This window comes from Musca autumnalis, unplaced genomic scaffold (assembly GCF_047663935.1).
Source record: "Musca autumnalis isolate F117 unplaced genomic scaffold, ASM4766393v1 scaffold_1, whole genome shotgun sequence".
Taxonomy (NCBI): domain Eukaryota; kingdom Metazoa; phylum Arthropoda; class Insecta; order Diptera; family Muscidae; genus Musca; species Musca autumnalis.
In genome coordinates this window covers 276064380-276090276 of record NW_027411644.1, presented here as the reverse complement: position 1 = coordinate 276090276, position 25897 = coordinate 276064380, and the positions used below count along the sequence as shown (strand labels likewise).

At 32.1% G+C, this 25897-nt stretch overlaps 1 protein-coding gene across 28 annotated transcripts in view; it reads right to left on the bottom strand.

Moving 5' to 3' along the window:
* heph (polypyrimidine tract-binding protein 1 heph) overlaps positions 1–25897 on the bottom strand; it is a 757797-nt gene that overhangs the window by 231962 nt on the left and 499938 nt on the right. For 2 of the 28 annotated variants that reach the window (XM_073961221.1, XM_073961245.1), the window contains exon 3: positions 22009–22056. The exons of 25 other annotated variants lie outside the window; for them this stretch is intronic. In XM_073961221.1, coding sequence (XP_073817322.1) covers positions 22009–22056 — 48 coding nt within the window. Of the gene's footprint in view, positions 1–22008; positions 22057–25897 lie in introns of those variants that run through there. One more of the 28 variants, XM_073961219.1, reaches the window with a different exon arrangement.

Here is a 25897-nt window from a genome sequence, read left to right as displayed (position 1 = left end):
GGAATTTTTAGATTTGTAATACTATTTTTGAAAGATAATTCGTGTATTTTTTAATAATATTTTTTTGAAGAACTAATCGTGGATTTTTGGTCATATATATATATATATATATATATATATATATATATATATATATATATATATATTTTTTTTTTTTTTTTGAAGGACTTGTCGTGGATTTTTAATAATATTTGCTTGAAGGACTTTTTGCGGATTATTAATAATATTTATTGATCGTGGATTTTTAATAATATTTTTTAAAGGACTAATTGTATTTTTAGCCTATCATACAAAATTTTGAGTATTTCGAAATCAAATACATCTCTTCTTTCATTTGAAACATGTTATTATAAATGACAGATTATTGTCAAAATTTTTGTAACAAATACATCAAACTGTTGATGTTATGAAAATGACAAATTCCCCAATTTACCTGGGCAAGAATTGCTACAATTAAAAATTCCATGATGACAATTTGGCAAATGGTGTAGAGCACCACCACCAGAGATGGAAATTGTTAAAACTGGACAATATTATTTATTTATTTATGCATAACATAAACTGTGGACAACATACAATGTACAACAGTTTTCCCCCTCTCTCTTTCACTCTTTGTTCGCCTAACTTTGGGCAATTTGGCCAACTACAAAATAAACAGTTGTAACAAAGTTACATTTTTAACAATTCCGGTTGTGATTCTGAATCAACTTCTGATGATGATGATGACCATGATGGCGTTGAAAAACATGTGGTTGAATTCATAAAACCGAATCCAAAGTTGAAATAGTTACTGCTGTTAAGGACAATATGTGTGGCCAGAACCAACCAAAGGATGATACACCACCAACCATGTAAGAATATTTCATTTTTACACATTTATGAGAATGTGGTTATCAAAGTGTACGAGTGTGTGTTGCAAGCACTGAGGGTGTAAATATTAATATTTAATATTTTTAACTTATAAATTCTGTAAATTAAAAATGCATAAATGTGTTATGCCTGATGCACTGCACAGTAAAAGTTCACATGAGTGCATTAAGCCAACCCGGACTGTTTGTTATGGTCACCTACCTTATTACCATGACAAATGCCAGCACTTAACACCAGTGAGAAAGACAGGCTGGCAGTCAGTCAGTCAGAGTCAAACTACTAACTAAAATGTTTCCCTTTTTTTGACAATCATAAAACTCATGTTGTCAAATATGAATATGTACAACTTTATAAATGTGTGATGAATTTTGTGGAGAGTTGCATATGAAATTTTAGGGGTTTACATTCATCGACTTTGCATAAAATTTAACAATATTTTGTATTGTGGTAACTTTGGAAAAAAAATAAAATTAAAACAGGGAAGCAAAGTTTGCCCTCCGTTTTTTGATAACACAGTGTGAAGCATAAGTCTGCCGTAATGGCGTATAAATATAATCGTAAGGCCAACATTTCAAAAACTCAACTTCTTAAAGTAGCAATATCATCAAAAGTAGAGACACTCTTTGTTATCCTTAAACCTGAGATTATAAAACTAAGCGCATGAAGGCGCATAAGTATGATCAGAAACATACGTCACCGTATACTATGAAAGAAGTTCGTAAGAGCGTATACATATTATTAGCTTTCATACGTTCCCATGGACTTTAAACTTATTTCTAGTTCAATTTAATATCCTAACCCTTACAATATAACCTCAACAAAGTCGCATACCTCCATTGCCAGGCATTATCAACAATAATAAGTCATAAAAAAATATCCTAAAGTCATTGGTGATTTCATATTTTATTGGTTTGGTTTGCTGCTAACCAGCAGTGAAATTATTGTCATCAACATCATCATCATCAGCAGTAGATGCCAGAGAGATCGACAATGTTGTGAGGAAAAAACAACAATACGAGTTACATATTGTCATCTCGTTATCATTGATGTGAAGTGATTTCAAACAACAAAGTCAAAGGAACTTTGATTCAGCAACAAGCCATACTAAACACAACGAAACAAAAACACATACACACAAATGCCCTAAAAATGATTTCAAGGGATGTGCAACAATGTGCATAATTTGTGTATAGGTGGGTGTGTGTTGCCTTAGTTGTTCTCGTTTATGCAGCATCAAAAGTAGTAGTAGCAGTAGAGAAAAAATGAAAGAAAAACAAACAAGGTTTGGATTTATGAGTACTTTGGCAAATGGATGAATGTTGCATGAGTAACAACAACAACAACTACTACTGCGACTACTAGCAAAGCAAATAAAAATCAAGTTAACAACATTTTATGTGTTTGAATGGTTGGTTGAATTTTGGTTTTGATTTTGTTCTAAGCCCCACACAACAGGAACAACAACAATCATACAATGGTTGAAATTAAATTATTTGGACGCGACAAAATGCAAGCAGTTGAAATAGCAAGAAGTTTGTCTGTCTGTCTACGAGTTACATGGCTAGAAACTAGAAAACTCTCTCGCACACACACAGGACTGCAACAAAAGTCCTCAGGCCATTGTAAGTGGGTTTTTGTTGAGTTTAGTTCGAGTTTGTTTTTTTTTTGTCTCCAATACAATCACAACACACCAAGCATTAAAAACTTTCTTTGGGTGCACAACAAACACTTGTTCCAGTTTGTTACGGTTTTATGTCCTTTGCTACTAACTCCATTCCGATGATGCAACAAACTAAAGCAAATATAAAGTTAAGAGTTTTATTTGTTTACTTAAGTATCCTGCCTGAATGCCAGCCACCTCTGTTGCAAACTGTGGGGTTTTTCAATTTCTTAACAAGATTGGAGTTTCTGTTATTTTAATTTATGTTGCAAAACAGAGGGAGAGAGATAGAGAGAGAGAGAAGGGGGAAATATAAATTGACTGGCTGCGACCACTAAATTTGAATATTTAATTATTTTTGCTAAATGAGATTTATTAACCAGTGGCAAAATAACTGTAAGGAGCAAACGAAAGGAGGTCGAAAGAAAAACCATTGGTGACCATGCTACGAGTAAGGACCAAACAAGGTGTGGACGAAGGGTAGTCATTTGTTACCATGCTCTGAATGAAGTAGGAGAAAACTGGGCCAAATATATATTCTATCATATTCCTAGAGAGAGTGGATTTTTAAAATATTATTTGAGGTACTAATATTAAAAAGAATATTTTTAAGAATATTTTTAAAGGACTAATACTGAATTTTTAATAATATTTTTAAAGGGACTAATCCTGGATTTTCAATAATATTTTTTTGAAGGTTTTTTTGTAATATTTTTAGATGGACTAATCGATAATTTTTTAAAATTATTTTTTGAGGAAGTAATCGTAGATTTTTTAAAATATTTTTAGAGGGACTAACTGACTGGCTGCGACCACTAAATTTGAATAATTAATTATTTTTGCTAAATGAGATTTATTAACCAGTAGCAAAATAACTGTTAGGAGGACGAAAGAAAACCCATTGGTGACCATGCTCCGAGTAAGGCCCAAACAAGGTGTGGACGAAGGATAGTCATTTGTTACCATGCTCCGAATGAAGTAAGAGAAAACTGGGCCAAATACATATTCTATCATATTCCTAGAGAGCGTGAGTTTTTTAAATATTCTGAAGTATTAATATTAAAAAGAAGAATATTTTTAAAGGACTAATCCTGGATTTTTAATAATATTTTTAAAGGGAATAATCCTGGATTTTCAATAATATTTTTTGAAGGACTAACCGTGTTTTTTTTTTTGTAATATTTTTAGATGGGCTAATCGATGATTTTTTAAAAATGTTTTTTGAGGGACTAATCGATGATTTTTTAGAAATATTTTTTGAGCTACTAATCGTGGATTTTGTCGAAATATTTTTTTGACGGACTTATCAATGATTTTTAAAAATATTTTTAGAGGGAATAATGGCGGAATTTTAAAAAATATTTTTAGAGCGACTAATCGTGGATTTTTACAAAAAGTTTTAGTGGGACTAAACGTGGATTTTTACAAATATTTTTTGAACTACTAACCGTGGATTTTTAAAAAATATTTTTAGAGGGACTAATCGTGGATTTTTACAAATATTTTCTGAGGGACTAATCGTGGATTTTTAAAAATATTTTTAGAGGGGCTAATCGTGGGTTTTGAAAAATCCTTGTATAGGGACTAATCGTAGATTTTTACAAATATTTTTAAATTGTGAATATTTAAACTTATTTGTAGAAGACCTAATCATGGATTTTTAAAAATATTTTTAGGATTTTTAAAAATATTTTAATCGTGGATTTTTAAAAACAGCTTTAGGGGGACTAATTGAGGATTTTTAAACATATTTTTAGAGGGAATAATAGTGGATTTTTAATAATATTTTTAGAGGAATTAATCGTGGTTTTTAAACATATTTTTAGAGGGGTTAATCGTGGATTTTTAATAATATTTTTAGAGGACTAATCCTGGAACTTTAAAAATATTTTTCACGTATTTTTAAAAATATTTTTAGAGGGCAAATCGTGGGTATTTGAAAATATTTTTAGAAGAGGTAATCATGTATTTTTAAAAAATATTTTTAGAGGGACTAATCCTGGATTTTTAAAAACATTTTTAGATGGACTAACTGACTAACTTGAAGGACTAATACTGAATTTTAAAAATATTTTTAGAAGAGCTAATCATGGATTTTTTAAAATATTTTAAGAGGGTCTAATCATGGATATTTAAAAATATTTTTAAAAGAGGTAATCATGGATTTTTAAAAATATTTTTAGAAGGACTAATCGTGGATTTTTAAAAATAGTTTTAGGGGGACTAATTTAGAAGCATTGTGGCGTTTTTTTATTGGGATAGCGTTTGCAATTTTGTTTTTTCAAAATAGTCTGGCTTAATCCCATTGTTGTTGTTTTAATATTTTAAAACAACTATTTTATTAGGATTTTTAAAAATATTTTAGAGGGACCAACCGTGGATTTTTAAACATATTTTTAAAGGGACTAATAGATTTTTAATAATATTTATAGAGGAATTAATCGTGGAATTTTTAATAATATTTTTAGAGGGAGTAATCGTGGATTTTTAATAATATTTTTTAGGGACTAACACTGGATATTTAAAAATATTTTTAGAGGGACTAATACTGGATTTTTAAAAATATTTGTAGAGGGACTAATCGTGGATATTAAAAAATATTTTTAGAAGAGCGAATGATGGATTTTTAAAAATATCTTTAGAGGAACTAATCGTAAATTTTTAAAAATAGTTTTAGGGGGACTAGTTGAAGATTTTTAAAAATATTTTTAGAAGGACTAATCGTGGATTTTAATAATATTTTTTGAAGGACTAATACTGGATTTTTAAAAACATTTTTAGAGGGACTAACTGCGGATTTTTTAAAATATTTTTAGAGGGACTAACTGTGGATTTTTTAAAATATTTTTTAGAGGGACTTATCACAGATTTTTAAAAATATTTTTTTGAAGGACTAATCGTTGATTTTTTTAAATATTTTTAGAGGGATTAATCGTGGATTATTTAAATATTTTTAGAGGGACTAACCGCGGATTCTTAAAAATATTTGTAGAGTAACTAATCGTGGATTTTTAATAATATTTTTAGATGGACTAATTGTGGATTTTTAACAATATTTTTTCATGGACTATTAGTGGATTTATAATATTTTTTGAAGGACTTATCGGGGATTTTGTAATAATCGTGCATTTTTATTTTATTTATTTATTTTTATTTATTTATTTAATTTTGTTATTTTATTTAATATTTTTTTATTTAATTGTTTATGTATTTAATTTATTTATTTTTTTTTTTTTTTGAAGGATTAGTCTTTTTCGTTTTTAGTTTTTTTTAAGGGCTAAACATTGATCTTTAGTGATTGATTTTTAAAAATAATATTTTGAAGGATAAAATCGAATTTTTATAAAATTTTGAATGTTTCCAAATTAAAATACAAATTTTCTTTCATTTGAAATATTTCATCGGACAGTGTTATAAATGACATATTACTGTTTATTGCTACGGCTTAACCAATATTGATATATTCGGTCCTTTGCGCTTGAAAATCCTTTAAATGTAGTGCCATTAGTCATAAAATCTTCACAAACCTAATCTCCCTCCTAAAGCAGCAAAATCACCAAATGTATCGGCATTTGTGGAGAGGATTCAAGCGAAGTAAAAAGGAGGCCCAATAATATCTTATCACATTCCTAGATACAGCAAATGATTGCTAATCTGGTAATATTCTGCTGAAAAAAAAAGTTTTTGTTCAGGCTTTAACCAAATTTTATGCCGTTGATCCTTTATGGATAAAAATTCTTGAAAAATAGAGTCAAAATGTGTAGCATAGTTGTGGCATAGCAAAGATCCATAGGCCTGCGTCAAAGCTTCAAAAACTTGGTCTCATAAAGTTGCCAAATAATCAAAAGTAAAAACACTAGAAAGTCTATTTGTGATATTCGTTGGTCCTCAAGATGCAAAGAAAAATCACATAGAGTCCGTGCCCTCCTTCCCCCATGCAAACACATGCATACATACAATCTACAATATGTAACCAAAAAGTCATCTCTTTCCTCAGGATGAAAGTAAATACTTGAAAGCTACAGTAGCCAGCCAGAATACATACGACAGACAGTCTAAATATGGATATATGTAAACAATTGTGTAAGTGTGTGTAAAATAAGGTTTCTGTTTCCATTTCATTTCCACATTGTTTGTAAGTATTTGCTTGTTTACTTTTTTCCCTTTAATTTTATTGTTGCTTTTCCTTATTTTTTTTTTGCCCCACATGTCCCCATGTCCTTGTGTAGCGGCATCATGAACGTACATTCTGCATGCTAGTATGAATGTACAATTGTATGGTATGACTGTTGTGTCCGTGTGTGCGTTGTTTTAGTATTTTCTTGAAATAGTTTTTAATACTTTTTGTTAAGTTCTAACAATGTTTGTTTTTATTTGCAACAAGTCAACAGTAGTTAGAAACTAAGAAGGGGTAAATATGCCTTTTCTTGTTGCTTCTTCTACTTTTCAAGCTGCTTTTTATTTAAGTTATTACAATTGTTGTTGATGCTTTAAGTTTTTTCAACTCTTATTCAATGTTGACAATTGATTTTGTTGTTGCTGTTGTCATTCTGCTTGTGGTTGTTGCTTACCATATAAATATTAACTTTATAACTTTTTCTGTTATTTAATTTAACAGATTAAAAAGTGAAAGAAGTTAAAAAAAGTTGGGGATAATTTTCTTGTGGGTGATAAACTCAAATATAAAAAATAAATAAATTATGATATTTAAAGAAATATAATTTCTCCCTACACCGAAGAAGTTAAAAACGTTTCAGATCAAAAAAAAAAATATGACTTATGACAAAAGTTTATATAGAAGGTACTATTTTCTGTTATATCAGAAACTAAAAACATGCCTTTCATTTTTTACTGTGTCCCACTTGGGCGCCACTAAGGAATTGGAATGAAATTTTTAAAAAGAATCTGAATATATGATATTCCTCTAAAAAGCTACACACAACAACACAATCATAGAACGTTATATAAGGCCCATGTTGGACTTCCTTTATTCAGTCCCACGTTGGGCGCCACTACGGGAGTGGATGTTTCTGTCTGTCTATTTGAAGTTTCATAATAAATATTGGGCTCCAATTTTTTCCTACGTTAATGATGTCTCCATAATATCCTTTTTGGTCCCTTACATTTCTAACTCTCACATTGCTATTATCTTTGTTTCCCATTTCAATTCTCTGCTTAACAACTTATGGCGGTTGTTGCTTCTTGACTTTAAGCGAGGACGAAAAAACATACAATAATAATTACACATCTATAAACGATGGCAGTTGAAAAATATATATACCAAAACAAATTTTCAAATTATGAACATTTTTTTGTTTTTATAATTTATTTAACAAGGAGTCAAAATAAATCTCCCAAGTGGGTCATATGTCTAAGGAGAAGAAATCAGTCAGCCAGTGAGCCAGTCAGTCAACCAGTCACTCATAGTCATTGTATTATCATATGTTTTATTTTCTACGCGAAGAGATAAATGTGTTAAGTTAACAAAAAGGAGTATAGACACAAATAAACAAATACAAAAAAATATCCTGTCACATGGAAAAGGATATGAATGTGTAAAACCTTCCCCTCACATTTGAATGAATGAACACGAATAATGATGGCCCAGTAGTAGCGAGCTTAGCATAGAAAGACTTTTAAAAATACAAATTCGAAAACAATGCATCATGTTCACAGTAATATGACTTTGTGATGATGGTAAATGGATGGATGGATGGATGTTGTGAATGAGAAGAAGAATACACAATATATGGTGATGAAAGATGGTGAAAAAATAACAAGAACAAATAAAAGAGATAGAGCAGGACTGTCTAAGAATGTTGTAAAGCACATTTTATTTGTAATGCTAAAAATGCGAGAATCTTTTGCTGGGTTTTGAAAACAATCAAAAGAAACATTAAAAGGATTGACTTTAGCCGACATATCTATGCCATAATTTACACATCAATTCCATCATTATTTAAAACATGTCTATATCTCATTTTACAATAGCAATTTATAACGTGTTGTTAGTGGTGGAAGGCCCTCCGAAAAAACATATGCTTGCCTATATTAGGAAAAAATAGCTAAAAGAACCATGCTGCTAATGTAGCATAGAGAATGATATCCTCAAGCATTTATTTCACTCGTTTTTGGGACTTTATATAATGGCAGTTTAGATAGGTCACACACACACGTGCATCACAAGACTCCCACCACCACCACCACCCCACGGCATATCACCTAACAAACTGCCATTTGCAAAATCTATGACGTGAATTTGTGTTAATGTTCTCTGTTGTTGTGGCTCATCTCAAATAGTCCTGTAGGCTATTACTGTTGTTGATGCTGTCGTGTTTTTTTTTTCTTGCTTTGCTTTGGTTTCCTCTCATTGAGTCCTTTTGTATTCACATCTCATGTGTTGTCAAAAATGAACACAAAATTGAAATAGAATATATGACTAGAGGACAAATTATCTTATAATTTACGTAACATCTAAAAATGCTTGCCTGACTGCCTGCCTGCCAGCTAACCTGGCTAAGGCATGTTTGTGCTCTCATTTGCCCTTTGCTGTCTACATTATGTCAGTTACACTAGAACACCTTTCTTCTTGCGGGTTAATAATGCTTAGCAGCGGCAACAATTGTCAGTTGACTTGTTTGTCGTGATAATGGTGAAACATACGGTTGTAGTGGTTTTGGAAATATGTATGTAGGTTTTTAACATGCTGAAGCTTTAAACGTAAGCAATATGTTTAATTATTAAAAATCAAAGGATTTTTTAAAGAAAACCTTTGGAACAATGACCAAAATATTTATTAAGTATTTTTATAACATTTATAAAGTACAGTCGAATCTCGATTGCCCGGGAATTGATTATCCGTAACACACCGTTAAACTTAACCCAAACCCACTGTGTTAGGGTTTCAAATGTCAATTCTATAACGCAAACGTCAAATAAATCCTCATGAAGTGGGTGAACCCGGCAAAAAAACTATAAACCTCCATTATCCGAAAAAACACTGATTTTTAGGTTAATTTTACACCGATTATTCGTAAAAATTTTTATGATTCGGGATTATAATTCATGTCAATAGACAAAAACAATGCACAACTAAATTATTTAGTTTTTTTTTCAATCTTTTAAACTTCACATAAAATTCATAATTACTCTTATTTAAAAATATTTGCAAGAACGCATTTTCATACCCTACACCACACTGTGGTATGGGGAATTATGTCTTTGTGCATTTGTATGTAACATACAAAATGAAACGAAATAGACCCATAGTTCCTTTTGGGGATATACATATAATCACTTTCCGAGTCGATTTAGGCATGTCCGTCCGTCCGTCTGTCCATGTATTTTTGTTCGCAACGTACAGGTCGCATTTTTTGTCCGATTCAGCTGAAAATTGGGGACTACGATTTGTTTAGCCATAGGAAGAAGGCTATTGCTTTTGGTGAAAATCGGTTCAGATTTGGATATAGCTCCCATATATATTTTCGGCCGATTTCACGTATTTTCTGTACCGCACACGCTATATATGTCCGATTTCGATGAAATTTTGAATGTGTGATTGAATTCGGTCTAGAAATAAGTGTCCCAAATTATATCGAAATCGGTTCAGATTTGGATATAGCTCCGATTTCCTCCGGTCCCGACCATTACTGCGGATAACGGATAAAATATATAAATACTTTGCATAACAATGTTAAAGTATTTATATGACATTAAAAAGGATTTTAATATTTTGGATAATGAGGATAAGGCACTTAGAGAGCACTGGCATTGTTTTACGATGTGGATAAATTATAAAACACTTCTTATAACACGGTTAAAGTATTTACGTACTCTTATGACGCTCAAAAAAGTATTTCTAACAATGTAGATAATATATACAAATACATCGGATAAAATATTTACATATTTTAATATTTTGGATAATGCGGATATGGCGTTAATGTATTGTTACGATGTGGATAAAATATATAAATATTTTTTTCTAATTCGAATAAAATATTTACATTTATTTATGAAATTATAAGGAATTTTATTATTCTGGATAATGCGGATAAGGCACTGAACTATTTTTTACAAAGTGGATAAAATATGAAAATACTTTTTATGACGTTTAAGTGTCCTCTCAACTTTAAAGAGGATTTAAATATTTATGGATAATGCGGCTAAAGCACTGAAATATATTTTACAATGTGGATAAAATATATAAAAACTTTTTACAGCTCGGATAAAATATTTACCTTTATTTATGACATTTATAAGGTATTTTATTATTTCGGATAATCCGGATAAGGCACTGAACTATATTTTACAATGTGGATAAAATATGAAAATACTTTTTATGACGTTTAAGTGTCCTCTGACGTTTAAAGAGGATTTAAATAATTATGGATAATGCGGCTAATGCACTGAGATATATTTTACAATGTGGATAAAATATATAAAACAACTTTTTACTGTTCGGATAAAATATTTACGTTTGTTTATTACATTTATAAGGTATTTTATTATTTTGGATAATGCGGATAAGACACTGAAATATTTTTAAGACGTATATAAAATATATAAATACTTCTTATTTTTATATTTTAATAATGCGGATAAGGTACTGAAGTATTTTTTAAATGTGCATAAAATATATAAATACTTTTTAAAACTCGGACAAAATAGATGCGCATTTCTATGACATTTATAAATTATTTTAATAATTTGGATAATGCGGATAAGGCATTAATGTATTGTTACGATGTGGATAAACTATATAAATATTTTTCATGACACGGATTAGAAATTTTTATGATATTTATTTAGCATTCTAATATTTTGTATAATGTGGATAAGACACTGATAGGGCAATGATGTATTTTTATGATGTGGATAAAATATGTTAATAATTTTTACAGTTCGGATAAAGTATTTAAGTTTTTTTTTAAGAAGTTCATAAGGTATTTGAAAATTTTTTATAATGCGGATAAGGCTCTCAGGTATTATATGATGTAAATTTATTCGTATAGCTATTGTCTGATCTATGAGAGTCACTGTGTCAATGATTAGCTTCGTCGCTATGCACAACAAAGGTCATACATACCAGGGACGTAGCCAGGATTTCATTTCGGGGCGGGGGGGGGGGGGGTGGGCCGCCTGATTAAAATTTTGAAAGTTCATGTTAGCGAATTTTTTTTATTTAGCAATGATGTAAACCTTATTTAAGACTTATATTACTGATGAAATAATTTTTTTACTATTTTTAATAAAAATGACGTAAGACTTCTTGGCCAACTTTCAGAACTTTTTGACAATATATCAGAGTTAATATATGTTCAAAACAATGGATATATTAATAATCGCATATATTTTTGGGTGTACCATTTATTAAATAACTCACAACCACAGTGAATGTTATGTAATTTAGTGATATCACTTCGGTAAGGCCAAAGAAAGAGTATACAATCGGAAACCCTTAGAAATATCTTAACAAAAAACTCCAATACACGTGCCTTCTTTTTTGGTATTGTATCACGCTGCGGTGTCAGAATATGGTCAATTTTCGAATTTCGGAAATTCAGGTGTCCAATCGTTGTTATTTTAATAAAGAATCCAATTGTAGTTATTTGCCTAAAGATATTTTAGTGCCCAATCGTAGATCTTATCACAAAGAATTTCTGAAGGCCAATATTGGTTTTCTTGATAGAGAACTAATGCTAAGCAATAGTGAGTCTATCCATCATGAAATTCTAGCGGATATTTAAATGACAAATTCTGTCGCCCAATCGTTCATCAATAGACTAATTTTTGCGACCAATCGTCGAACTAATAGAAATTCTGGTTTCCTATAGTGGATCTTCTCATAAATTTATCAGGAACAAGGGAAATTCTGGCAACCAGTCTTGAATTCGTTTAAAATTAAATTCTGGCTTCCAATCCAATGCATTCATAGGCATACATTATTTTAGTAAAAAAACCATAAACACAATTTTTCCCAATCTACATTTTTTATACTCTCTGCCTTTAATCAAAATGTGCCTCATCGAAATAATTATTTTAGGGCCAAAGTGTGTTTCAGAAAACTTGGAGTCGACTTAGCTATGTTCGTCGGTCTGTATAGCTGCCTGGAGAGCACGATAATTCTCGAACAGATTAACCGCTTCGGCCCAAAATGTGGCCTTCGTAACATTTTGTCCAAATTTAGATCAACTTCGAAGATGAACCATAACGATCTACTCTTTCGGTAACCTTCCACTGAGTATTTCCAAAATTTTCGGAGAAGTGTAGCTTAAGGCCTCTCTGGATAATTAGTAAATATACCTGTATAAGCTTAAGACCTCAGTAGTCATGGCTTCACATCCTTTATTATAATAATTTAGTAAAAAGTAAAAATATGAAATAAATAAATTAATAAATAAAAGACCTCTCTGGAAACGCTTTGCTTTTTTGCAACAAGTGTTCTCGGAGTCCCTATTACTACAGTACAAGTTTTTTTCAGGGACAAGTCCACACTTCCAGAGAAAATGGCCCGCAACCTGTAAAGAACACCTACGGCTACCATGTGTAGTGCACGACAACTTTCGAACTGGATACTGCGTTGGTCCAAACTTTGTTTATCACGAGCGAGCGTTATATAAAGTTCAATGATGGTGCTTTTCGGTCTACTCCTTCTGGTATTTTCCCCAAAATTTCAAGAAGTTTACCTAAAGTGGTATGCGCGGTTTTCTTGAACGGAGCAACAGATTTGGTCCAAACTATGGATTTAGTAATATGTTGTCCAAACTTAGTTTTAGCTCAAAAAATGGACCATACTGGGGTACCTCCCTCACAAACCTTCAAAATAGTTGTTTAATGCAGTTTAAGGTCTGTTCGAGGATCCTTAGAAATTTTTACTAAAGGTATTCCTTGTTTTTGTTTAGAGCGGTATTATGTTTTTCGTGGGAAAGTCCATATATCTTGAAAAAAGCTGAAAATTATACTGTGACGAACTGAAATTTAATATTTAATCTCCGTTAGTGGTATAAAACTTCCCACCTGAAAATTTCCCGTATTGTTCCATGTTTTTATACACTATGCAACACTGAAAATGCAAACAACTTCTAGTATGCATTTTTTGAAAGTACATATTTAGACTACAAAAACCCTAGTAGGGTTTTGTCCTGTCAGATCCAGTTCGGATTTTATGGCCTCATTTAAACCGGGCTAAATCTACACTTTTTTGCATTTATCACGCCTTTATCTCAGAAACGAATAGGAATTTGGCCTTGCTGTCTTTAGCAATATTGTAGCTATAAACTAGTAGAACTTATCTTTTGAAAAAAAAAAACACATAAGAAAAACTCCATTTAGGGCATCAAAACCTATAAAATATAGAAAATTTTACATAACTCCTGAAATTCTGGTCAGTATCGGCTAAACTATTGCAAAAACCTTTTGCAAAAATTGTACTTCATGTTCTTTCAGCGGTATTTTGCATCATATCTTTTACAACACGTATTTCAAACACAGTTCACACCAACAGTTTATTCTCGCATTTTGGATTTCACTACATTATTGACATTTTTATTAAATCATCGTTGAAAAATGTACTGAAAACAACGGCATAGAGGCATTTTACAACAATGACATGTTCTGAAGAGTTGTGTATTACATTCCAGAAAGAAAATATTCTGAAAAAATTAACGGTTTGGAGATTCGGTGTGAAATGTATAAAAATTGTGGCATTTTTGCATATATTTTGAAATTTGAGGCAATCAATGTAGTTTTTCGAGTTCATTATTTCTCCAAATACTTTATTCTTGTTCTTCTTATCTACAAATCTGTTTCATAGGTCAGAAGCATATTCACATTGGTTTCAGAGATATAGCCCCGAATTTCTTTAAAAACTCAATTTTAACCATGTTTAGATGGGGCCATAAAATCCGAGCTGGATCTGACACAACAAAACCCAACTAGGGTTTCTTGTCATTTCGGTCTGTACTTTCAAAAAATCCTCAGTTCGATTTGTTTGCACAAGATGACCTTAAAAATGTTGCACAGTGATATACCCCCATAGAAATATCCCTCCCAATTTTCGGTATTTTGAAAGTTTTAGCCACAATATTCAATGGGAATAACAGAAATTAGGTATTTAGTCTTCGCTGGAGTTACGAAACTTTCCTCCAGAAATTTATCGGTACAGGTTAACGTTTTATACAGCCTCCATAGAACGGCGCTCCAGATGTTGTTAACTATCCAAATCCAGAATATCCAGGTTTAGGTCTAGTCGGTTTTGCCCAATTTTATGTATTTCGCTCAATTCGGAAAATTGTAAATATTGGTCCATGTTTTGGAAAGAAACAAAATGTCGCCCCATATTAACTGTTTTGAAGGGATTATTATCAGTTCAGATATATGTACTACTCCTGCAATAAAAGGAAGAGTTTAGTACTTTCATAAACGAAATAAAACTAATTGTTCCCATTCACTTCAATACAGTTCGTGGTGGAGGGTATAAAAAGAACTTAACGCTTTTCTTACTTGTTGTATTTTCAAATATGTTGGACAATAAGTATACGAATGTAGTTAAATAATTCTCTGTAATACTTCCTCCAAATACTTTACATATTTCTTGAAAAATGTAAAATAGTTTAAAATTTTACTCAAAACTTAAAAAAATGTGTAACATAAGCTAATATCCTATAGGAACGAAAATGATTTCGGGGGGGCCCCCTGTCTACGTCGGTGATACATACGATGCTTCCGCTAACATACCAGAAGGGTCAAAAGAGAATTCTCGCTCTTATCAATGATTTCACTTTTTATCGGCTGGTCCAAACGGTGTGTCTAAAAACATCACTTGTGGAGAAGGTTTACATCGCGACATTAGGCTGATCGGTATTTTGAAAATGTGAGAATCGAACGCTGGCGCTCTAGTGCGCTGGTACGAACATCTATATAATTTCAATAATTACAACTACCGTGGTGCAATGTTCAACATGTGGACCTTTCATACCGAAGATAGTGGTTTGGAAACTCCTGCAGACCACATCATACCTTTTTAGCGGTTTTTGAACTCTTCAAACTATTGTTGGGTACACTTATTAAATTATAAGTAGGAAAAAATTTACCTTTAATTTTGATACGTGTTGCATATTTTGATATGCGAGAGGTCCCCCTTGTTTGTTCTGGGATGTTGTTAAATTACAAGTTTGACGAAAACATGTCTCTTAATGTCTAGGTTCCGCCCCTTCTTTCGAATTCTCTTTTAAAGAGGACTTACCCAACCACTGATCTGCATTACACGTTGTGAGAGGAGTTCACACATCATGATGCTCAACCACTTGTATATGAGTTGCGTCTGGTCCTTACCACAAAAATAAAATTCAAGAAATTTGTCTACAAGCTACTATTTCTGCCACATGCCTTACAATCAATCCTTTTACTGTACCTCTCAACCACACAAAGGCACAATGCCTCTTTGGTATTGTAGAGAATTTAATCACCAATTTAGGCCATAACTATTTATGGTATTACATGTAATCTAATTTAATTACCATAATGCACTGAAAGACCTTTTCACAAGACCATCACCACACCACCACCACCGACACAAACATAAGGCAATTGTCTACTGTCTATTAAAAAGTTAACAAAAGTCGGCTTTTGTTACAAGCTTTCCACATTAACTAAGCAACTAAAACCACCATGAATTGTCGGCAAGACAGTTGAAGGACGCCCGAGATAAGTTCAATAAGAATTAACTCAATAAGCAGGGAAATTTCAGATAACTTTAAGGGAAGAGCAACAAGGAGAAGCAGAAGATGATAGAAGAAGAGCAGGTTTTATATTTATAACAAAAGATTGTAACCTGCAGCAAACCGCCTCTTACCCATCTCCTTCCATTGATTTTCACATTATTTGCCAAAGAATACTCATCGACAAAGTCCTTTTTGTAACAACAGCAACAAAACGGTAAAGGGAACAAATAAAGGCTAGAAACCAAGTTTTTATCTCATTGAATGAATGACAGGTTGCTTGGTTTTTGCGTTGTTCCCCTATTAACTTGGCCTATTATAATAAAGGCAGGGAGGTATGTACGATGTGCGTATGCATGTTTCAACGACAAAGAAAGGCTGACAAGGCTGGCTTTTGCCTTTATTATTTTAAGAACAAAAGCATGATTTTTGGTGAAGTAGAAGAAGAAGGATTTATATACGTATCCATTTTTTGGCTGGGCGGTATTTTTGTTGCTCTTCCATTGTTAATGAAAATTTTTCTTAAGCAAAAAAACAAAAACAACACTATGAAATGAAAACCTTTTATAATGAGTTTAAGCTATTAATTAATTGAATTCAATTTGACAAATTGTTGTGGCTAAGAAGACGTTGGAGAAGTAACTTTAAAGGTGGAGAGGTAATAACGAGCTTGTCTTAGATAAACTCTTTCTGATGGCCAATTCATTTTTTTCTTTTTGAAAATAAAAAGAGTCAATTAGATAAAGTGAAAATTTTCTCTAAAAACAAAAACTAAAAATCATTATCCTTTCATACAATATAGCAAAAGATGACCTTTTTCTGTTGTTGATATCCTGGCAATTCCTTAGCAATTTCTTGAGAATTTTTTGTTTAACGCAAAAATGTCTGAGAGGAGAAGAAGAAGAAGAAGCAGCAGCAAAGCAGAGGACAACACCATTGATGTCATAGACTTCATTTATTCAATATCTCATAAAAGGATTGCTTGCTTTGTTAGCTTTGGTCCACAAAAATGTCTCCAACAAGGACATCTTGAAATTAGGATTCCAAGCAGAGAGAGAGAGGGAGGAAAACTAACAACCATCGTCCCTGAGTGATTGTAACTAATACCCAGAAACCAGTAATAGCACAACTACTTTTGTCATTTTTATGGACCCAACAAAAACTTGGGTGTGGTAAATAAAGTACCATCAATGCCGCCCTCCCCCTCCCTATGCCCCAAAAACTTATGATGAGATCATGGTAACATATCTAATAATACGAATTAAAGGTAACGAAATATGCTCTCTTATTGGATTGTAAGATGCTGAGATACTTAAAATGCAACACACAACCATACAAGGACCCAAGGACCTTTACAGTAGGAACGGAGAAGATACTAGCTGGCTTTGTTCCTTGCTGGATTGGATTGCAGCATCTTCTGCTTGGCAAATAATGACAGCAAAAGCATCATAGGAGAAAAAGAAGTAGACAAAAATATAAGTGTCTCATCTTTTAACACAACATCACAAGGAACTAGTCAGCCATTCATTCAGACAGCACAAAGGTAGCAAAGAAGACAGCAGTGGCAGCAGCGCCCATTCAAACAGGTAGCAATTGCAGTAATAGTGGAGTGCAAAAAGTTTAATGTTAAATATTTTATGAAATATCAACAAAAAAGAAGAAGAAGAAGCAAAAAAGCAAAACCCATTCATAAGACGTCAACACAAGCTTACCACTTCTTAGGGAGGGGGAGGCGGGGGAGGAAGAACAATAACCAAGCATCCTCGCCATATATTGATGGTGGATTTTATGAAAAAAGAATGCAGGTGACATACATATATGGAGCAAAGGTAAAGAATTGCAGCCAAGAATGCCAGGATGATAGTTTCAACAGTCAAGAACCTTGGCAAGCTGCTGAAAATCTCACACAGACTATATTTACAGTTATCAAATTGTATACAACCAACACAACGGCGACCAACGACTGTGGGCACAGATATTGCACTTCTTCATGGAAAATGATGAAGGAGGTGGTGGTACAGAGCAACTAAAGTATTATTTGGTCTATAAATACACATACAGCAACATACAGGCAGAGTGACAGATAGACAGACAAACATATACGTTTGTGCTCATCCAACCAACCAACCATTCATACATATATATAGCTATTAAATGAGAAAACGGATTCGTCATCCTTCCATAAAGTCGTGGTGATAGGGAATATGTGTGAGTGTGTTTACTCGATCTCTTCAACACACGACGACGTAGACGAAGAAGAAGGATAAGTGCTCAACAGCACAATCACTACAAATGAAAACAAAAGCAGCAACCAACAAAATCAAGGCATGGCATCACCACCATCAGCCAGCAGGATACAACGAATGGGTTTATTTAAAATTCAATTATGGTCTGGCAAAGCGGAAAATATGAGCAAGTAGTATACAAACGCAACACAATATAATAGTGAAATTCATACTGGAATATTGCATTGCAAGAACAGCAGATGCAACAACAACAGCAGCAACACATTTGCAATGTCATTCATTTATGCCATGGCCCGGATTCACAGATTTGTATATTTGCAATATGTGTGTATGTGTTAATGTTTTGGTTTGTATTTATTATTGTATACAAATAATGGCCCTTTAAAATATTTCTGTGGCAAGGGGAAATATGGGGAATCCACTATTGCTGGCATTCTGAAGACATATGAAGGCTACTGCTAAATGGACATTGAGGAATTCAAAGCTTTGGGGAAAATTAGATGACAGCTCGTTGAAGTTTTCAACTTTTGGATAAAATATATAATACATACGTCCTATAAAAATAGTTCCTAACATGTATGTATTGTATTGGGTGTATATAATTTTCATATACATTTTCCAAATAACTTTGGCACAACTGTCATTTAATAAAAAATATATGGGGATTTCTGTGTGATATCGGAAATTTTTTCAAAAAGTGGTTTTTGATTTCCCGTGGTTATGCTGCTCATCCGCAAAACATTTAAGTATATTTTCAGATTTTTTTTTTTTTTTTTTTTTTTTTTTTGACTAACGGTACCAGAGGTTCGCGCCTTGAAAAAATCGAATTCTATAACAATTATATGCAAAGAAATACTCATAACTTCTTTAATATTGGTCGAATTTGAAAATATTTTGTTTTGTATTTTTTGTTGTTTTATGAGCTATTTATTTAAAAAAAATAGAAAGAAATTTAGCACAGTGGACTTGGATGGAATTTTCGCGATTTAATATTTGATATCAATTTCTAACAATAATTGTACTCTTCGATTTCCCGTGGTTATGGTACTCGTCATCAAAACATTTAAGTATATTTTCAGATTTTTTTTTGTTTTTTTTTTACTAACGGTACCTGATGTATCGCGCCTTGAAAAAGTCGAATTCCAATTTGAAAATATCTTTTTTTGTATTTTTTGTTGTTTTATCAACTATTTCTTAAAAATTAGAAAGACATTTTGCACAGTGGACTTGGATGCAATTTTCGCGATTTAATATTTAGTGTCAATTTCTAACAATGAATGTACTCTTCGATCTTTTTGAATTTTTTTTATTAAACTACGATTAGTTAAAAAAAATTGTAAGTCCTATTTGGATGTGGGTTCGAATGAAAATTATTTTTTCTTATTTTTTCAATACAAATCTTCCTTTATACCAGTGTGAAACATGTATTTTACGAACAAAATTAAAAATTCATTTTTTGTTGTTTTATTTAGGAATTTATCTTAAAATGGATCAGCAAAGATAAAAATAAAACATAAAAACATTAGCAAAATTGTTTCGCTACGATATCGAAAAACAATATTCTGACTAGATATACTGTTGAGGTAATCATACATATGGATAAGTGAACCAATGATATGAATGACCAAAGTTCTGTGGGACAAAAAACATATTTAGCACAAACATTTAAATTCACTGTGCGACACGAAAAAAATTAACCACATTCTGACACCGCAGCGTAATGGAAGAAGAAAAATAAGAAGACACGTGTCTCGGCGTTTTTCCCTGTTACTTCGAATTTCGCGGTTATGGGCCCCCAGAAACCTGAGGCCTTGATGTCAAAAAGGACCATTTTGTCAGGATCATATCTTCTAAACCGCTAAGAATTTAGGTTTACTCATGGAGGCAAAGTTGTAGCTCTCATCTTAAGGAATAATAATTGTGATGACATCAAATCCATTCAACCTTATCTTCAAGGTCAAAATCGTACAGGTCAAGTTTCCGTTATAATTTTTTCTCAGATTTTGGCCTACAGATATCAAACCGATCAAAATTGAATCAAACAACCAACTACAAAAATGTACCTTAGATCTCAATAAACAACTTTCTAGAACATACGAACCCTGTAGAAATGGTTCTTAAAGGTCAAAATAGCAAAACAAATGCAATTTTTATTTTCTTTTTTCGGTTTCTGCTCCATAGAAATTAAACCATTCAAAATTCAAGAAAACATTCAACCACAATAATGTAGCGTATATATCAGTATACAACTTTGTGGAACATCAGAGCTCACTACGAACTGTTCTTAAAGGTCAAAATAGCAAAAAACTTTAGAAAATATTCGATTTTTATACTTTTTTCTCCGAATCTGGTCCATTGATACCGAACCGTTCAAAATTCAAGAATACAAGCAACTACAAAAATTTACCTAAGATCTCAGTTAACAACTTCCTAGAACATATGAACATATGAAACATAGCATTGTTTAATTTTAATTAATTTCTCGTTGCAGTTGAGCTTCATGATCGAAGATTTTTGCAAACGAAAAAGGAAAGCCAAAGATTCAATCCCACACAGTGGAATTCGAATGGTAACTATTTTTTAAATTTGTCAATACAATTCTTCCTTTACACCAGTGTGAAACATTTATTTTAATAAAAAATTAAAAAAATACATTTTTGTGGTTTTATTTAGAAATTTATCTTAAAATTAATCAGCAAAGATAAAAATAAAACATAAAATTATTAGCAAAATTGTTTCGTCACGATATCGAAAAACTATATTCTGACTGCATATATTGTCGAGGTGATCATACATATTGTTAAGTGAACCAATGATAAGATGGACCAAAGCTCTGTTGTATTGTTTAATTGATTGGGACAAACAAGATGTTTAGTAAAAAACATTAAAATTGTCAAGGTTAAAATACATATTCGTACTTAGGAAACATAGTATTGTTCACTATTACAAAAACTATTGTTGTAGGGACAACAGTTTTAATTTGTAAAATATGAAAACTGTCCTTTTTTCTGAAAATTTTGCCTGTTAGGGCGAAAATCATTTTAAAATTAATTTTAATTAATTTCTCGTTGCAGTTGAGCTTTATGATCTAAGATTTTTACAAGTGAAAAAGAAAAGCCAAAGATTCGAACAACCACCAAATTATGTGAACTGGTTTCGTATTGGTTTAGGTAGCTCATCAGACATACCGGCTGTGGAGTGGTTTTATATATAAAGAAACACATTGCAGGTGAGAAATGAAAAGTTCGATGACGGAGAAGCCACTCCACAGTCGATATGTCTGATGAGCTGCTACCAACAGCGAAACCAGGTCACAAAATCGAATCTTCGGCTTTCCTTTTTAACTTGCAAAAAAATCGTCGATCCTTAAGCTCGACTTCAATGAGAATTTAATTAAAATTAATATTAAAATTTTCAAATTAATTAATTTATTTTTCTTTACAAATTTGTCGGCAAAAATCTTTCTATAGCACATTAAAATCTACTTAAACAATAATTCTGTGTGGCTTACCAAACAATTGAGTTTATGAAATAGTTGCTGTTGGTCTTCAATTCTTACCTAAAATGAGATAAAAGAAGACAAATGCAAATGTTGAGTATCAAATGAATAAATGACAAGTTACATAAAAAGAGTGATGACAACATTTATACATATACAAATAAATATATAATATTTAAATGATTTTTTACGAGATAAACATTTAGACAGTTGAAAAAACACACACACACATCAAGATAAAACACACACATATAAACAGGCAAACATTTATAAGTAACCTGTATGCTAGACATGATACAATATCTTAACGACATGCCTAAAGAAATTGCCAAGATTTTTAGTTAAAAACAAAAACTTTAAAATAATTTTTGAAAAACAATTGATATACTTTAATGGCGCCCAACGTGGGGCAATACTCAATGCTAGTGATTTACCCTCTTAGTACGTTTATACGGGCGTTAATTATAATGAATATTGTGTTACCCTGATATGATTTGACGTAGAATGTATAAAAACATCATAACGATAAGCCCCTGTGTAAACGCAGTAACCTGTAGGCAAAACATGGTACAATAACTTAACGACATGCTTAAAGAATTTGCAAAGATTTCTGATTAAAAGACCATTAAAACGCGTTTTGAAATACCACAGATTTACTTTAATGGCGCCCAAAGTGGGGCACTAAAGATTGCAATTAACTTACCCCCTTAGAGTAGGTTCATACAGGCGTTTGTTATCATGAAATTTGTGCTGCCTTGATTCGGTTTAAAGTAAAATTTATGAAAATGTTTGTCGACCAAATCAAAATGTCATGATATTAAGCGCCAGTACAAACGCACTAGAACAGAATATGTAATAAGAAATAAGTTTCAGTTTTCAAAATGAGTCACAGAGGAGATGAAACTAATGACCAAAACAATTCTTGTAAAATTTTAAATAATATCAGATATATTTTCTTTTATTTATTGGTTTTAAATGTTTAATCTATTGTAGTGGCGCCAAACGTGTGTTACAGACAATTTTTTAATCGTATTAAGTACATTTTACTTAAAGAAAAAAACTCTTAAATTCTTTTAAATAATCTTACAACGTGAACTGCAGAACTATTTGAAATAGTGGGATGGGATTGCAGACAAACTCATGGGAATTGCACTGAGGTCCACTGTATAACATTGTGGGTAACGTGACTGCATGGTAAACACAAGAAGTTTTCATAAATTCTCAACTCCCTTGGCAATTGATATAAGAAATCTCTCTACATGTGCTTTGCATTCAAAACCTGATCTACTTTATTGGCGCCCAAGGTGGCATGAAAGAGGTGATTGATTTTATCCTTAATATAAGGCGAGTATTGCTTGCTTGGCAGTCGTATATGATATGATTAGGTTTTGGTGGCACCCAACGCCACAGTTTTCTTTAGGAAAATATTTTAGGTACTTCTAGCGGATTTTATAGTAGTTGCTCTCAAATAACCAAATACTTGTTAGTAGGCAAATCAAAGGTCAAAAAGTGGCGCCCAATGTGCACGTGTGGAAGCAAATGCCTCCAGGTAATCCATATGAGTTTCAAGTGGAAACAAATGATTCAAAATACCCCTTATCGAATAACTGCTATGTTATGGAAAATGCGATATCATCTAGGGTAGGATGAAAAATTGGCACCCAACAGGAACGTGAGGAAGCAAATGCTACAAAGTAACCAATATTGGCTTCCAGTGGACGTTATAGTAGTTGCTTTTACTTAACCAAATACCTTTTATCGTAGCAGGCAAATGTTACAAAATTACTCAACGTGGACGTGTGTAAGCAAATACTTCAGTATAACCCTTAGGGGCTGCTAGTGTACGTTACAGTAGTCGCTTTTAGAGAACCAAAAAACTTTTATCTCGGTGGACCAATCTGAGAAAATTACCATAGATGAAGAAAATGGCGCCCAACATGAACGGCTGGAAGCAATTGCTTTAAAGCACCCAATAGAGGCTTTTAGGGGATGGATGATATAATTGCTGGTTTTACATAACCAATAATTTTTTATCTTAATAGACAAATGTTACAAAATTATCCTAGATGAAAAAAGTGGCGCCCAATATCAATAAGGAAGTAAGCGTTTCAAAGTAACTCGTAGAGTCTTCAAGTAGATGTTAATAGTGTTTGATTTTTCATAAAAAAATGCTTTTTTATATCTTAGTAGCCAAATGAGATAAAATGGCGCTCAACGTGGACCTGTGGAAGCAAATACTTCAAAGTAACACCTATGGGCTTTTTTCTGGTGGAAGTTATAGTCATTGATTTTACAGAACAAACTAATTTTTATCGTTGTAAGCAAATATGAATTTCCCGAGATGAAAAAAATTTGCGACCAATATGAATGTGGAAACAATTACTTTAACCTAACCCCCCAGGAGCTTGGGATGTTATAGTAGTGTTTAAAGTAATCCTTAGGGGCATTTAGTGGAGGTTATTGAAGTTAATTTTACATAACTAAATATGTTTCACATAAAACACAAATCTTATAAAATTACCGCAGATAATAAAGCGGCGCCCAACGTAAATTAGAAACAAATGCTTGAAAATAGCCCCCCAGGGACAAAAAGTGGATCAAATCATTTTTACCTTAGCAGGGATGTGTTACAAAACTACCCTAGATTAAAAAAGTGGCGCCCAACGTAAATGTCGAAGCAAATGCTTGAAAATAATTCTAAGGAACTTCTAGTGGATATTATATTGGGTGATTTTACATATCTATATAATTTTTATTCTTAGAAGGCAAATGCTAAAAATCGTCCAATATGAAAAAGTGGCGCCCAACGTGAACTTGAGTAAGCAAATGCAAGAAAGTAGCCCTTAGGGACTTGTAGTGGATGTTATAGTTGTTGCATTTACATAACCAATAACTTTTTTATTGGCAAATGTGACAAAATTACTGAAGATGGAAAAAGTGGCGCCCAACGTAAATGTGGTAGCAAATGCTTGAATGTAAATCTTTAGGGATGTTGTCGAAATTGCTTTTACATAACCAACAAATTTTTATCTTAGCAAAGAATTGTTATACAATTACCCTTCATGAAGAAAGTGGCGCCCAACGTGAACGTGTGAAATCAAATGCTGCAAAAAAATCCGTAGAGGCTTCTGGTGGATATTATTGTAGTTGTTTTTGCATAACCAAATAATTTTTTATAAACGTAGGTAAAAGTAACAAATTTACCCTTGATAAAAAAATGGCGCCCAACGTGAATGTGGAAGCAAATGCGTCAAAGTAATCCATTTGGGCTTCTAGTGGTTGTTATATTTGTTGTTTTAGTATAACCGAATACTTTTTAGGCAAATGTGAAAAATTAGCCAAGTGAAAAAGTGGCGCCCAAAGTGAATATGGAAGTAAATGTTCTAGTGGATGTTGTTGTAATACTTTTTGCATTTTGCATTACCAAATATTCTTCACCTTTCTAGGCAAATCTTACAAAATTTTCCTACATGGAAAAAAATGGCGCCCAACGTTTATGTAAAAGCAAAAGTAACCTATTGGGGCTTTAAGGGGATGTTACTTTCACATCACCAGTTACTTTATAAAAGAACAACTCCATTTGCCTGCAAGGCATTATTTCCCAGTACTGAAATATTCAACAACAACAAACAACCATATACGTATATAGATTGATACAACAATTACATTGATTTTAATTATAAATATAATAACACAATGATGATATGATATCTCTAGATTTATATAATATCACGCACACATACAACCATATAAATATACAAAATTCATTTAGTTATCAGTATAACGATACAGACACACACATATAAACATATCTATTGTGAAAAACCAATAATAATTACAACATCAAATTGTTTATAAATCATATCAAATGATAATGGGGGACCACAGCAACAACATCGAC